The sequence below is a fragment of the Arachis ipaensis genome, chromosome B06 (assembly GCF_000816755.2).
Source record: "Arachis ipaensis cultivar K30076 chromosome B06, Araip1.1, whole genome shotgun sequence".
Classification (NCBI taxonomy): Eukaryota; Viridiplantae; Streptophyta; class Magnoliopsida; order Fabales; family Fabaceae; genus Arachis; species Arachis ipaensis.
The window spans coordinates 123,399,293-123,413,638 of NC_029790.2; the positions used below are offsets into that span (position 1 = coordinate 123,399,293).

Genomic DNA, 14,346 nt, shown 5'->3' on the forward strand with positions numbered 1-14,346 from the left:
ACATTGTCATTAACTAAGACCAACGAACAAGTATAAGACTGATAATTTGAAGAAATGCCACAACCATTACATGCTAATATAAATTGTTAAAGTATGACGTTCAAATCCAGTACAAGCAGTCGCAATTACGTATAAATGAGAAGTGCTTAAATAATGATGTGAAAAACACAATATGATACATTTTAGTAACCATATAATTTACCCATGCAGATGAGATTAAAATAAAAAAAGTGAATACTAAAATTGCTTAAATTGTAGAAGCTTAAAGCTGTACCTTAAGCATGTCGTACGCATGTTCCTTCTTAGCTTTGCTCACCTGCTTCCAACTGTCTAAGTGTATGGGGAACTGGGAATAATCCGCACCCAAACTCCCTATGAAACCACTCAATAATCCTGCCGCCTGACCAATCGGTTGCAGCTCTTTGTTAAATGGGAGTACTATCTTTTTGTATTAGATGGGAGCGCTATAGCCTCCTTCACAGACAGCTTAGAAACTTTTCTCACGCCGTCCTCTAAGAAGTGTATGGGTAACAAAATTACTATCTAATTATTGCACAAAAGGAAAATAGAAGTAAAGGACTATAAAGATAACTGTTTATGAAAATAGGAGGAAAAAAAAGTTTACCGATAACAGTAATTTTCCAGAAATCTGTATCTTTTTCTTTCTGGTTGTTATGCGGACCTTCGCCTTCTTGGGCAGCAAACAAGTCGTCGATGTGGTCATCAAACGACGGAACCTCATCCGCCTCTGGGTCGTAATCCTCATCCTCTAATTCATGTTCAGCCACTTCCGCGTGATGCTGAGTCTCTATGTGTTCTGTTGGAGTTTGAGGGTCATCAGCACTACTCGACTACACAAGCCTATGATCGATGCGCGGTGCACGAAATGGTTCATTCATATGGGTTGTCGGAGCTCTATTAGCTGAGGAAGAAATCGGAGGAGCCCTATCACGTGGTTGCTCACGTGATGTATCAGATCCGCTAGTCACTATTAGAAAACTAGTTATTACAGACGGATATTTCCGACGGATTTTATCTCACGGAAATACAGAGAGAATTTTAGAGGGATTTTTTTGTCAAAAAACAAAAAAAATGGATTAGCATAAATTACAGACGGAAAAGAGAATCCGTCTATAATTCCGTCAAAAAAATTAAATTTTTTTCCGTGAAAAATAGTTACAGACGGATTTTCCATCTGTAATTAAATAGACAAAGCGCTGCGTTTTATTAAATTATTACAGACGGAAAATTCGTCTGTAATTTAAATTTTTCGTCGAAAATATTACATTAACCCTAGCTCAGATCTTACCCTCTCTCGATCCATTCACACTCCACACAAGTTTAGCAGAAGCTTCTTCCTCTCTCTATCCACCCTCTCCCCATCGCAGGAGCTTCTTTCACCGCCGCCGCTCTCCCCATCGCCCTGTCCACGAAGAAGCTCCGTCCACGAAGAAGCTCCATCGCTTACGAGCTCCATTTTCCTACTTCTGTTTGAGCTGTGTTTCAGTCCCCTCCATTTAGATCTGCGCTTCTGAATTTCAGATCGCGTTTCGGTAACCTCTATTTCTCTTCTTTTTTTTTCTGTATTCTCTCTTCGAGTTCTTCATTCACTTGCCCTCACTGCACATTCTTCTCGTCTCTCGATCTGATCTTATGGCTCCTAACACTGTTACGGACTTTGTTTTCTTGTCAGATTTAATTTGAGACAATAATCACTTCCGTCATTTCAAAGATCGAATGCAGACATGGTAATCCTTTTATTTCCTCACAATCCCGCACTTCGATATTTATTTTAGGCTTCTCTATCAGCTACAATTTTGATATGTGCATGTAATTTGAATCTGTGATACATTTACATGGACTTCGTGTTGTGTAATTGTACACACTTGCCTTATAATTGAGATCTATTCATGGTGAGGTTTGTATTTAAATGTTCTTCAAGATTACTGTTGGATCTTCTGATTTAGCTTATGATACCCGGTGTTATTTCCCTTTCTCCTCAAATTTAGCTATGATAGGTTGCTGTAAATTCTATTTCGTACAAAATTAGTGATGAATTAGATTATATGCAAGTTACTTGCCCATTGAGCGTAGCCAAAATTGTGAGGTTGGGGCAGTGCTGGATTCCTTTGCAAAATGATGCATTTAACTGGGTTGGGGAATACTTCAGTCTTTCTTTCTATTTGCTTGAATTATCTTATACAACTTTGAATTTATGTTCTGAATTTTTTTCACCTATATAGGTTGTACTTGCTGCATCCATTGTGGGCAAATCTGGTAAAGGTGAGACGTCTTGAATTTATGCTCAGTTAGGTGGTGCCTAAATCAATATGGATTAGAAATTGCTGTTGCACTGACAAGGGCTTCTTTCTTTTGGATGCAGTTCTGGTTTCTAGGCAGTTTGTTGATAATGTTGCGCAGATATGTGTACTAGAGGTATATTGTATTCGCATCTAGTTGTAATTGCTTTGCCTAGTTCAATTTCTGTATCCTTATTTATATTAAATGTTCTCTCCTTTATTAATTATTTAGTAGTTCTGTGAAGACAGCTTACCTCTCCAAATTTATGTGAAGATAGAAAGTTATGAGAAGACAGCTTACCTCTCCAAATTTTCTGGATATGAATTGTAGCATTTCTCAAGGTGATAAACTCTTTTCTTGTTAAATGTGTATGCATTTGTCTCTTTTCATCATTATACGTATATATATTGCCAACTTCTCTTCGTATCCCTCACTCACTTACTATATCCCTCGCTTCATCAACTCTCTCCCTCATCACTCATCATCATCTCCATGGCTTGTTGCAACTACTTCTTCAACCCTCAACAAATAGATGAATATCCTTTCCCACTTCCCATTCAATTTTCCTTATATGATTATGATTATTACTATTATTCCAGGTAATCTAATTAGATTAAATTGTTACAACACTCTATATATACTTTTTTTTTTGTGAATTATTTGCCACTGTGCTGCATTTATTTATGTTCAGTCTATATTTCAGTGGAAACAGTAACGAATATCCACCACTGGAATGTTGGGCACACGAGTTTTCAATACAAGACATGGAGTGTTACCCTTCACTTCCTTTTTATGAAACTCTCTCCATCGAACCAATTTCAACTATTAAAGGTATATATATCATGATGATGACTGATGAGTTTCTTAAAGTTTTTATTTGCTTATTAGATTCTTATATTACTATAGCTACATATATTATACCTTGTCCTTAAATACATGCAGACTATGACTTTTATGATATTAAGAAAGGGTTTTCTGTCTAGAACGAAGTGGATGCCGGCTTTGATTGTTCAGAAAAAGTAGTTTCGTCATCATCATTAAGAAAGGCTTTGATTGTTAAATGTGTATGGATTTGTCTCTGTATTTCGCTGACAAATCAGAGGTACCGTTTTGTTTTTTCACAAGTTTCCTTCTTCAAATTGAACTCAAGTTTGGTTTTTTTGAAGCTTTTCATTGGGTGTCTTCTTGATGTTTGATAAAATTCCTGAACTAAAAATGAGAGTTTTTTTCAGGTGAAAACTGATGGAGCAAACTCTAAGGGAAGAAGATGCAGCTAACTGGGTTTACAGGGGTGAAGGAGCTGTTCTTGTTCTTGCTTACAATGGATCAAATCCTTCTTTTGTGAGTTATTTTTTCTTCACTAATTGGGGTTTAACTACATGGATTGAATGACACAATTGCATGCGATGATAATAAATGCTTATGTTGGTACGCTTAATAATATACAGATTTACTAATATTTTAATTTGTGGTTCTTTGGAGTAAGGAGCACCATGTAAAAACTAATGCCTGAGCTTTTGTAGTCTTCTGTAACCGTGACTTCATTGTCGTGAGTTTTTTGACATTTTCTAACTGTAGTTAGTCTTTTTGAACTATGGTCCAATTTTCCTTTCCTTATAAATATCCAAGGCTGGGACATGAAAAACTAAAACAAATTGCTTGCTGTGATTCACTATCTAGTTGTTGGGTATCCACAACCACAAAGTAGCTTCACCGTTGCTGAACTATATATATATATAGTAACACCATCCCATCCACTTTACACTACCCAATCCTCATTCATCTTTCTTCACTTCACTCAAACTCATACCATAGCCACAACTAATTACTTTCAGAATGGCAAAATCTTCCTTCTTACTTCCATGCTTGATTCTCTTATTCCTCGTAGCCTTTGAAACTGGTATTCTCTTCTCTCTATTTTTTATTTTCTTCTTCATTGTAATCGATGTATATAATCTTCATCTGTGTGGGGCAGTCACTCTGTTGCAATACCATAGTTCACATTGTTAATATTTACTCATTCTTTATCGATTCAATATCTTCATGGTGTTCTAGGGTGTAATTCACTGTAGTTACTGTTCAGTAATCTTTTATATTCAGACAACTTTCTGGTAAGCCTTTAGTTTGTATCAGGTGAATGAAATGCTAAGATATTCTTACTTCGTCCTTGTTTTTTTGTACAATAAGAAACTATTCTTTTGGTTTGGTTATTCTTTATTTACTTATTTATTGTACTTGGTTATGTAATATCAGATTCTTGCCCTGACCCTAGCTTTTAATGTCACGGGGGATCATTGTCCTTATTTCATCAAGTGCTTTCTTCCTTGTGTACTATCAGGAATTTGTGGTCCTTTGAGAAAACTCATGGAGCAGAATGCTCAAGCATTTAATCAAATCACAAACAATTTGTCTAGTTACAAGGTGAACTGCTCAACCGAACCATTCTATTGTTTTATTGCTGATTATAAATAGTTGCAGCTCTTTACAAATATTTATAATCTTAAGCCATGTTACTAACTAGTTCAGTGTCTAAAATATAAATTTGTGGCATTTCACCAACCTAGGTTTTTTCATGGATAATTGATTGATATCATGTTTAGGAAAGATGAAAATGTTAAGTAAAAGAAATCATCACATTCACATATGGCGTCAAAAGTTGTTTTTCATGGAAAACCTGAGCCATGAACTCTCTCTCTCTCTCTCTCTCCTTGATTCTAATATATAGCTGTTATTAGAGCTTAAGCTTATTAGAAATTACTATGGGAAAAGACTAAATACTTGTTATTTGTGTAATATGAATTAAGCATGAATTTATATGCAAGTGGTTTTATGCTTTTGGATTTATTTTCCTTTCATGTGACTTTTGTTTACATTCTCTGCAAGTGGTTTTATGCTTTTGGATTTATTTTCTTTTCATGTGACTTTTGTTTACATTCTCATGTGATGTATATAATGTTGTTTTCTGAATCCATGCTGCAATAATGATAGTGTTCTTTGATAAACAGTTGCAGGATAACATTGATCTCTTTTGCCACACAAGGCACAACATTTGTTCAATTCTTAATGAGTATGTGAATCCTCTAAATAGGACTTGATTAATACACTAATTCATTTTAGTTTTCATCTTCATCTTCATCTTCATCTTCATTTTCATGTTGTACTTGTAATCGATGTATATAATCTTCATCTGTGTGTGGCAGTCACTTTGTTGCAATCCCTTTAGTGCTTGTCTTGCCTTATCTTTTCCGTCTAAACCAATGTCTCCGTCAGTACAAAGATACCGGGGAGAAAACTTGTCTTTTGAATGGTAAGAGCTATTTATTGCCTTAAATTGTGCTGTCTTTTTGTTTCCTATTCAGAACTTTTTTTAGTTATCAATTGTTGGTCTAAATTTTGCAGGTTTAGGAAATTGATGTAATACATTATTCAACCCCTCCGCTGCTACTCCGCCGCCCTGGATGTCAACTTCCTCCTCAGGTCGGCCCGAGCCGTTTCCTCCAAATGCGCCAAATGTAGATCACTAGATCCAGGTGTTCTTCTCTTGTGTGTTCTGGAATGAGAGCTAATTTTGATTGCAGTTTTGGAATTAAATTTTGGAATCCTACTCGAACTGAAATTGCTCTTGATTATACTGGTTGAAATTTAAAATTGAAAGCTAATTCTTCTTCTTCAGCCAAATCTGTTGCTTCTTCTTCATTTTCTACATAAATAGACAAAGATGAATGCTGAATTATTGCTCAATCTGCCAGCTCTGTTGATTTTGTTTGTTGTTGAGGTTAAAATGTAAAATTGAAATTTGATGAGTCTCCTTCTTCTCCTTTGATGTGAACTTCTTCTGTAAGTTTTGGATTCCTTGCTGATTTTGAAGCTTTTGCTGTTGTAGACTCTAATTTTGCAATTTTATATTCTGAATCTGAATTCTAAAATTGGAGATATGTGATTATTGAATTTTCTGCTGCTAGCTTTGCTGAATTATTGCTGAGTAGTGAAAATTCTGCATTTGATTTGGCCTGAATCTAGAAAATTGGAGGCTCCTGGAGTCGTTGATGATCGTTGATTTGGTTGTGGTTACTGTTCTAAGGTCGTATAATGAGACTGCATTTTTGGTTAGTTAAAATTATCCTGTCACCATCTTCAATTAAGCTCTGTCATATAAGCTCTGGCCTTGTTATTGTTTCTAGACTAGTATGATTTTCCCTTGAATTCATGAAACAGGTTTGGGAAGGAGAAAGAGTCATAACTTATGGCCAAAAACTAATTGGAGCCACTGATCCGCAGAGATCTGCACCTGGAACTATTGTTAAATATTGACTCTTATTTAGGTCACAGACCCAGATAACTCATCACAGAGCCTTTATGAAGCTTGGACTAGTTCTGGCATCTCTCCTTTGGTAAGCATATTGCAACTGTCAAAAAATTAGTAAAGTAGAAGCATGCAATTTACTATGCTTTTAGTTTCAACAAATTGGCCAGTGATCAGTATGTGATTGATTGAACTTTAAAATAGTAGCATAACTTGAACATCTATATATAATCATGAACTATTTCTTTACATGGAAAGATTGGAAGATTAGGTGGTGGAGGATCAGATTATAAACTTTTGTGCAGCATGTGGGAATTCCATCAATTGATATAGCCTTTGGAGGAGGTACATAATACATTAATTTAATCACTAAGATTCGGATGCGTTAATAATACTCTCTCTGCATTAATAATATTGACTCTTTGTGCCAGAATTTCTTGTGCCAAAAGGGAAGCATCAGTGAGAATTTCTTTGTGCCAGAATTTCTTGTATATCAAGAATGTTGTTGTATCATCAAACTTAACTCCTTGAGGCACCAAATTTAAGAGAACAGTGGTTTTCTCTAGTTGATGATTTGCTGCATTAGCTCCAACAATGCGAACCTGGTTGCGACTCAACAAAAGACTGGCTGCAATTTCCTCAGCTAACTTGAAAACCAAAGGGAAGAACTTGTATATTGCAATGCTGATGTGGAGTTTAACTTGAAGTGGCCACACAACCACAAGGAGATCCAGGAGGTGTATTTGTCAATGGCTCTGAGCAAGTCACCATCATGCAATCTAAAAGAAATAGAATCAATATAAAATCTTGTTTGTTTAAATTGTTGAAAATGAAGGAACTAGTAGTGTCAATGAGTAATGTAAATAGTTATAGTTCTGTCAATGGTTTATTTTTTTGGGTATCTTTTTATTGAGATAGTGAGATATTGGCCAATGATGTTGAAAAATAACATCCAATTTTATAAGTATCATGTAATGAATATTATGTTTATCTATATGATTTTTGGCCTCTTTTTTTTCAATTTACAGTGTGTTTGATGGAGGAAATTTAAAAAATAAACCTAAAGTATTCATTTTGCAATAAAAAAATTTAAAAAAATTTCTATTTTACTCTACCGACGGATTTACAAACGGATTTTCTGTCTGTAATCATAGTGTGAGATGATTTTTCAAGGTTCAAATTACAGACAAAAAATCCGTCAAAAAATCCGTCTATAATTACAGACGGAAAATCTATCGGAAAATCCGTCTGTAATTACAGACGAAAAATACGTCGGAAAGTTCGTCGCCTTTGGGAAATGGATAGAAAATGTACAGAAGGAAAATCCGTTGGTAACTGGTAAAAATCCATCTGTAATTTTCCAACGGAAAAAAAATCCGTCGGTAAATAATTTCCGACGGGGCTTTTACAGAGGGACAAAATCAGTCGGTAATTTCGTTGGTAACCAAAAATCTGTCTGTAATAAAGACTAAATCCGTCTGTAAATCTGTCTGTATTAATCCATTTTCTAGTTGTGAGTCATGGACCCAACCTTAAGGCAATGTGAAAAAGCATTTAGAACTATATTTTAGAGAACGAATTAATATTGAGAATTATTTTAATTCATAAACTAATCATTTTGCCGGGAGAAAAATTAACATGGTTCAATGATACAATTGAAGGATATATAATTTTCACATATGTTTACGTCAAGAAATGTTAACCACAAACACTAACCGTTGTCTCTTCAGTTCTGGCATTAGTTCCGGCATCTTTCGGGGGTTCTCGTATAACGTTGTACCGTGGTTTCCTAGGCATCTTTTAAAACCTGGACAAAAAACAATATTACTAGACAAATGACAGGCACAACATAAAGAGACCCTTAAAGCAAATAGAGAATACAAACTATACTCCAAAATTAGGTACTAAAAAAGGTATGAAATCTATATGGAACACTATAAGGCACATTACATGATACGTCATAGGTGGATAGAATATTAGAATTACTTTTTTTTAAAATAATCTAACTTTTTAATCAATTAAGTCTAATTAAATTAGTTTAACATAAAAACATTAATTAGTTTTAATATTAGTTGAAGTCTTATTATTTAATAGGATTAATGACTATTTACAAATAAATTTGAATATGTCATAAAAGCACATGTATATCAAATTAATTCTTGACCTGGTAAGTAAAAATATTTGAATAAATGAAAGATTATTTATTATCAAAAGCCAATAATCAAGGTTGACAAACTGCACCGGTTATACTACATTAGATATTTATCATTGGAATATATAAACAAATAAAAGTAGTATATTATAATTATAATATTATAATAAATAGAAAGATGAGTTGTTATATTGAGGTGGGTTCCCTAATGAATCCTGCACTGAAACTCTTTCCTACTCCCTACTTAATTTGCTTCTATTTGGCGATAAAAAAAGGGAGAAAAAATATAGCAAGAATGCACAAAAAAATCCAAAACCATCAACCAAGGTCAAACTCACAGTAATAACATCATTTTGATAGTATCAGCAGCAACCATACCAAAACAATTAGATGATAACATAACTTCAACAAGAATTAACATACCATATCAATTGTTTCATAACTTATAAGCCATGACATAGCAGCAGCAACAGCCAATGAAATAACAGAACTATATAAGCAACAGAAGGGAACTTACTGAAGCATTAGAAGGAACGGACGATGAAAGCAATAGTTCGCAGTGAAGCGGCCAAAATTAATAGAAGCAACCAAAGAAAAAAAAATACAGAAGCAATGGAACAAAAGCAAATAAAAGCAGAGAAATGGGGAAAATAACAATGAAAAGTATAAAATAACAAAGACGGGAACAAAAAAGGGAAGAATACAAACCAGTGAAGGAACGGCGTGTGGAAGAAAAAACACACGACGGCCGGCAGTAGAAATGGAAGAACAGTGGCGGTGAGGGAGAATAAGTGAAACTCTGTTGGGTTCCCGAACCAGGCCTCTTGTTTTTTTTCTTTTGGGATCTAAAATGATGTTTCGATCCTTCATTATTTTAAAGAAAGAAGATACATAAATACTTTTGTTTAGACAATAAACCCAAGCACATGTGACGTACAGGAAATTTGTAATGCTTCCCTTTTTAATCTAAAGTTGTAGCACGAGATTCAATAGAATTTTCGAACCAAAATAAAAAAATAATGGGAGTTACACTTGTCAGTTATCATACTTCTGGAAGCGGAGAAACGAAAATACGCATCAGAACATAATGATTAGTCTAAAATAATGAAAGAAGAGAAGGACAACTACATAAGAAATCTACTTAACACATGTTTCTAATAAAAGGCTTTATTTGACGACTAAGAATATATGATTGTCTCATCCCCTTGAACTAGCTGTCTCACTAACTGCTTATAAAACATGCAGATGCAACACAGTCCCAAAGTCTTCTTCATATTTTGTTTACTTACTTACTTTGCTTTTACTTTATTTACTTTGCTTATTTATGTTTTTGAATTTTATATGTTATTTTATCTTATATTAAATTTTTGTCCTGTTAAAAACTGTTTGCTAATAGGCTTGAAATGACAGGGGAAAGTCACTTTTATAACCGAAAAAGACAAAAATCAGACACAGAAAAATGGAAGCCCAAATTTTGTGTTTTGAAAAATTTTGGTGCCAGATCTTTCCCAATTCCAATTCATATAAAAGGGGTGCATTGTTTAAACATAAATATTATACAATGATAATGATAAATAGAACACACAATAGTTATGGAAAAATAGTTGTTATGCGAGTGAGCAGAATCAAGTAAACCAAAAGAATCAAATACGATCCCCTTTAAACAATTAAAACAAATAAATGATGGTAATAAAGAAAATTAGTTAGAGAAAAAAAACGATCAGACATGCACACATATGAATAGAAATTAATTTTTTTGTCGCTTGTCGCAAATGGAAGATCTTATCAAAACAAGTTAAGGATTACAAAAAAAAAATTTGTCTTAAAAATATAATTAACAATTCAAAAAAGAAGAAAGGAGCTTGAAAAGAAAAATAAATTAATTGTCAAGAAAAGAAGAAAGGAGCTTGAAAAGAAATTAAAGGTTTTCAAAACGGTGAATAAAGGAACTACTCATGGCGTAAGGATACAGCAAACAAAAATCATCTTGTAGGCTAATTTATTATTTATTCATTCTCCAAAATCGTTTTAACAGTGGGTAATGATGTTTCATCAGCTCGATCCTTGCATATGCTAGTTGGCACTAACTACTCTCATGCATTATAGACTTCTTGGAACTAACTATACATACTAACTATATATGCTTTGACTATTTTTCATTGTTACACTCCTGATAGGACTTAAAGATATAAAAGCAAAAAAAAAAAAATGAATGCTTAGAAAAAACAAAAATGAGGGGGTGACTTGACAGTATGAGTGGGTGGAAAACAAAGGCTTGTGCAAAAGTTACTAAGTAAAGTAAAATGAAGTCATTCTGTATAGTTTAAAAATTAAAAAATCTGAGAGAGTGTAATATTTGTAATTTTGTATTTCTGAAAAGAGTAAACTTCGTCAGCATTTGTGCCAAGATATGCTTCCACAGTGGGAGAATTGGGGGGTGATAAGGGCTTTTCTCAAGTTAAATTTATCCACTACATTTAATTTTACTCTTTATATGTTTTCAGATTTAATTACATAATGTCTAATTTTTTTTCTAAATATCATCTAACGGATAAATTTAACTAAAAATTAAAGGATATAAAAAGTGAAACTGTTATGTAATTAATGAATAAAAATAAATCTAGCTTTTATTTTAAACGTTACTTAATTTACTTTTTTGGTGATTGTGGAAAGCGTTGATGATGAAGCTATGCATTTCATTTTCTCTTTGTAAACTATATATTATTATGTAACATGTTGAAAATATAATACCTAACAGATTTTATCTCACATAGTCACATAATAACAGTTAGCAGTTAATTGATTTTTTTGATAAAAAATTAATAAAATGACTAATTTAACTCACGATTATATTTTTCAAAAATCAACTAAGACACTTAATTTTTTAAAAACTAAATAAACTCGTGTGTGATCTTTCATTGAACATTTTGGGATTGATCAAATAAATATCACTAGCATATAGTCATATCTATCTTTGTCAACATGCTCTTTTCATTCCATAGTAAACCCATATATATATAGAAGAGTCCAGAATAAACCCACTCCTTTTTATACACAATAAAAATGGAAAAAAAATTTTTAGCTAATATTTTTTTCAATCATCAATCAGTCAACGTGTATTTTTTTAAAAATTTTTCTTTAATAATTACTCATTCACTATTTTGTTAGTTGATTTTACAAAATCTGTAGATTAGATGTAGCTAAATTTACATTTTATCTATATCTAATTATAATTAAGTGTGAACATGAAACAAATAAAGAGAAAAAGCAAGTTGAAACTTGGAAGAGATAGAAACGCAAAGAATTAAAAAGATGAGTATATTACAAGTAATAATATACTCAAAAGGCAGAGATTATTACAAGTTAAGGATTTAAAAAAAAATGAATTTTTTATTTTAAAGAAAAGAGTTTAATAATTCAGAAATGTAACACAACAAGAGGTTTATGGAGCTATTTTAGAGTACTTTGGATACTATATAGTACTTACTGCTGAATAATATGTAAAAGAAAACTAAAATAAGGTTACCAAAAGAAGAACAAAAAGGTACCTTAACTTTGGAAAGACACTCTTATATTTAACCAGCAACGGAAAAAGCTCCCAAAGAGAAAGTGAACTGACTTCACGCAATTGGTTTGAGATGGAGAAGTGTCTCACGTGATGAGAATGACGTGCAGCTTATGTGAGAGTTTGAGAGTTATAGAAATGTTGGGCTGTATGAAGAAAACAGAAAATGCTTAGAAATAGGAGGAGATCATAACAAAATTTGACCAAAGGATTTAACGTTAATCTTTTCAAATCTTTTGTTTTTGTATTTTCAAATCACATTAAATTTGTATTATGCAGTGTATCCTTGTTCCTTTATTCTCGCCTTAAATATGTTATGAAGTTACCAGATTAACTTAAGCAATTTAACTACTGCTTCATTAAAAATTTAAACTGAAGCAGCTCCATAATTTAAATGGACTTAAACTGTTACATTAACAAAAAAGTAGAGAATATTGTTATTAATTTCTAATGTGTGTTGAAATAATCAGTTATAAAAATCTATGATTGTCAAAGGTATATAAACGTGCTTCTTCAATTAAATAAACTTATGTGATAAGCAATACAATCAGTTTACACAAGTTCAGCAAAGATTATTTCTGAAGCACCACTCACCTATCTGGTTTTCTTCTTTTTGGGTTTCTCTGTAAATATTTTTTTAGTTGCTACTTTGAACTGTTTCACATTAAATTGTTTTGATTTCTCACAATGAAACTTGGTTTTTGTTTTTCAGTTTGTTGAACTCCTTAATTATCACACCAATAGCTAGTTATATGGATCTTCAACCAGGTAAGTCACATTGTTCGTCTCATGTATGTACTATTTGAACCCTCTTTATATATTTTTTCTAATTTTAGTCTAAATCAAAATAAACGGCATTTGAAAAATTAAAATTTTAACAAAAAAATATACAACTAAAAAACAATGTTCACAATAGCATATAAAATTTAACCAAATTCACAAAATCTGATACTATTCAGAATCAGTACCTTAACCTAGCAGCTCAAATATTATTATTAACAACAAATCAACATAACAAAAAGAGCAAGAGATCAAAATCAAATTCAACAAAAAGTGTTTAATGCCGACTAGATGACCAGAGGAAGGGACAGAGAGACATAAGCAAAAACACTCAACAATATTATTAGGGCAATCTCAACAACTCAGAATAGTCAGATATTAACGAAATCTCGGCAACTCAATATCAGTGAACTACCCCAGCAACTCAATCAGTAATTCAGAATTGTTAAAAACAGATCAACAAAACAAGAAAAACCAAGCTCAAGAAGCAGTGTTTAAGCTAACTAGAGGAAGGAGAGAGCCGGCTTGACGGCGACAAAGAGAGAGCTCCATGGCAACTGCGAGTAGAAGTGAGACCTCGACGGCGACGGTGGGAAGAAGTGAGACCTCGGCGGTGACGGCGAGGAGAAGAGATACCTCGGCGGTGACGGCGAAGAGAAGAGATACCTCGGCGGTGATGGCGAGGAGAGGAGAGAGCTCGGCGGTAATAATGAGGAGAACAGAGAACTCGACGACGGCGACGAGAAGAGATAGCTCCACAACGGTGACGGTGACAAATCTTTAACCCTGCCTCCGATGACCAGACGACGCCAATGAATACAGAAAGAGAGCGCTGGGAGATGATAAAATGAGGCGGTGGAGCAGGGCTGTGGATGTGGCGGTGGTTGCGGTGAGTGGTGATTGCGGTACGGGGATAATAGAGGGCAGGGGCTGCTAGGGTTTGTTTCTTTGTTATTTCAATTTTCAGATAAGAGGGGAGATGAGTTGGGGCTTGGGAGGAGTGAGGGGCTTGCGGGTAGTCCATTAGGTTTAAGATTCTTTTTTATTTTAATAAAATTCAAAAGAACGTCGTTTAAGTAAATTTTTTCAAATCGGGCAAACTAAAATCAATGATAGAAATTAATTTTAAGAATTCATAAAATTAATAATAGATCCTTATAAGTAATCTACATAATTAGTAATCTCTATTACGTTATATCTATAAATAATTAATAATTATAAGTTAATGATATTTATTATGCTATA

At 33.4% G+C, this 14,346-nt stretch overlaps 1 protein-coding gene and 4 long non-coding RNA genes across 10 annotated transcripts; 4 read left to right on the plus strand and 1 right to left on the minus strand.

Annotated features, from left to right (window-relative positions):
• LOC107648439 lies at positions 1,450-3,619 on the plus strand. 6 transcript variants are annotated; one of them, XR_002349355.1, is made up of 7 exons: positions 1,450-1,553; positions 1,694-1,748; positions 2,244-2,283; positions 2,384-2,436; positions 2,579-2,642; positions 3,005-3,403; positions 3,534-3,599. XR_002349355.1 is itself a non-coding variant. In XM_021104962.1 (7 exons), the coding sequence occupies exons 2-7, from the start codon at positions 1,746-1,748 to the stop codon at positions 3,576-3,578; spliced, it is 333 nt and encodes a 110-aa protein (XP_020960621.1). In that variant the 5' UTR covers positions 1,450-1,553; positions 1,694-1,745; the 3' UTR covers positions 3,579-3,619. The 6 variants fall into 6 exon arrangements, 1 of the variants encoding a protein (XP_020960621.1); XM_021104962.1 differs by having other exon boundaries at positions 3,005-3,132; positions 3,534-3,619; XR_001621925.2 differs by having other exon boundaries at positions 2,536-2,642; positions 3,005-3,606.
• Positions 4,323-5,368, plus strand: LOC110263545. The gene is made up of 2 exons (XR_002349359.1): positions 4,323-4,722; positions 5,307-5,368. It is a non-coding gene; the product is annotated as an uncharacterized LOC110263545 (long non-coding RNA).
• Positions 5,489-7,548, plus strand: LOC110263546. Its single transcript, XR_002349360.1, has 2 exons — positions 5,489-5,608; positions 6,863-7,548. It is a non-coding gene; the product is annotated as an uncharacterized LOC110263546 (long non-coding RNA).
• Positions 6,038-6,577, plus strand: LOC107648440. Its single transcript, XR_001621928.2, has 3 exons — positions 6,038-6,138; positions 6,264-6,407; positions 6,517-6,577. It is a non-coding gene; the product is annotated as an uncharacterized LOC107648440 (long non-coding RNA).
• On the minus strand, positions 7,200-8,424 carry LOC110263547. Its single transcript, XR_002349361.1, has 2 exons — positions 8,321-8,424; positions 7,200-7,383 (listed from the first exon to the last, which is right to left on the minus strand). It is a non-coding gene; the product is annotated as an uncharacterized LOC110263547 (long non-coding RNA).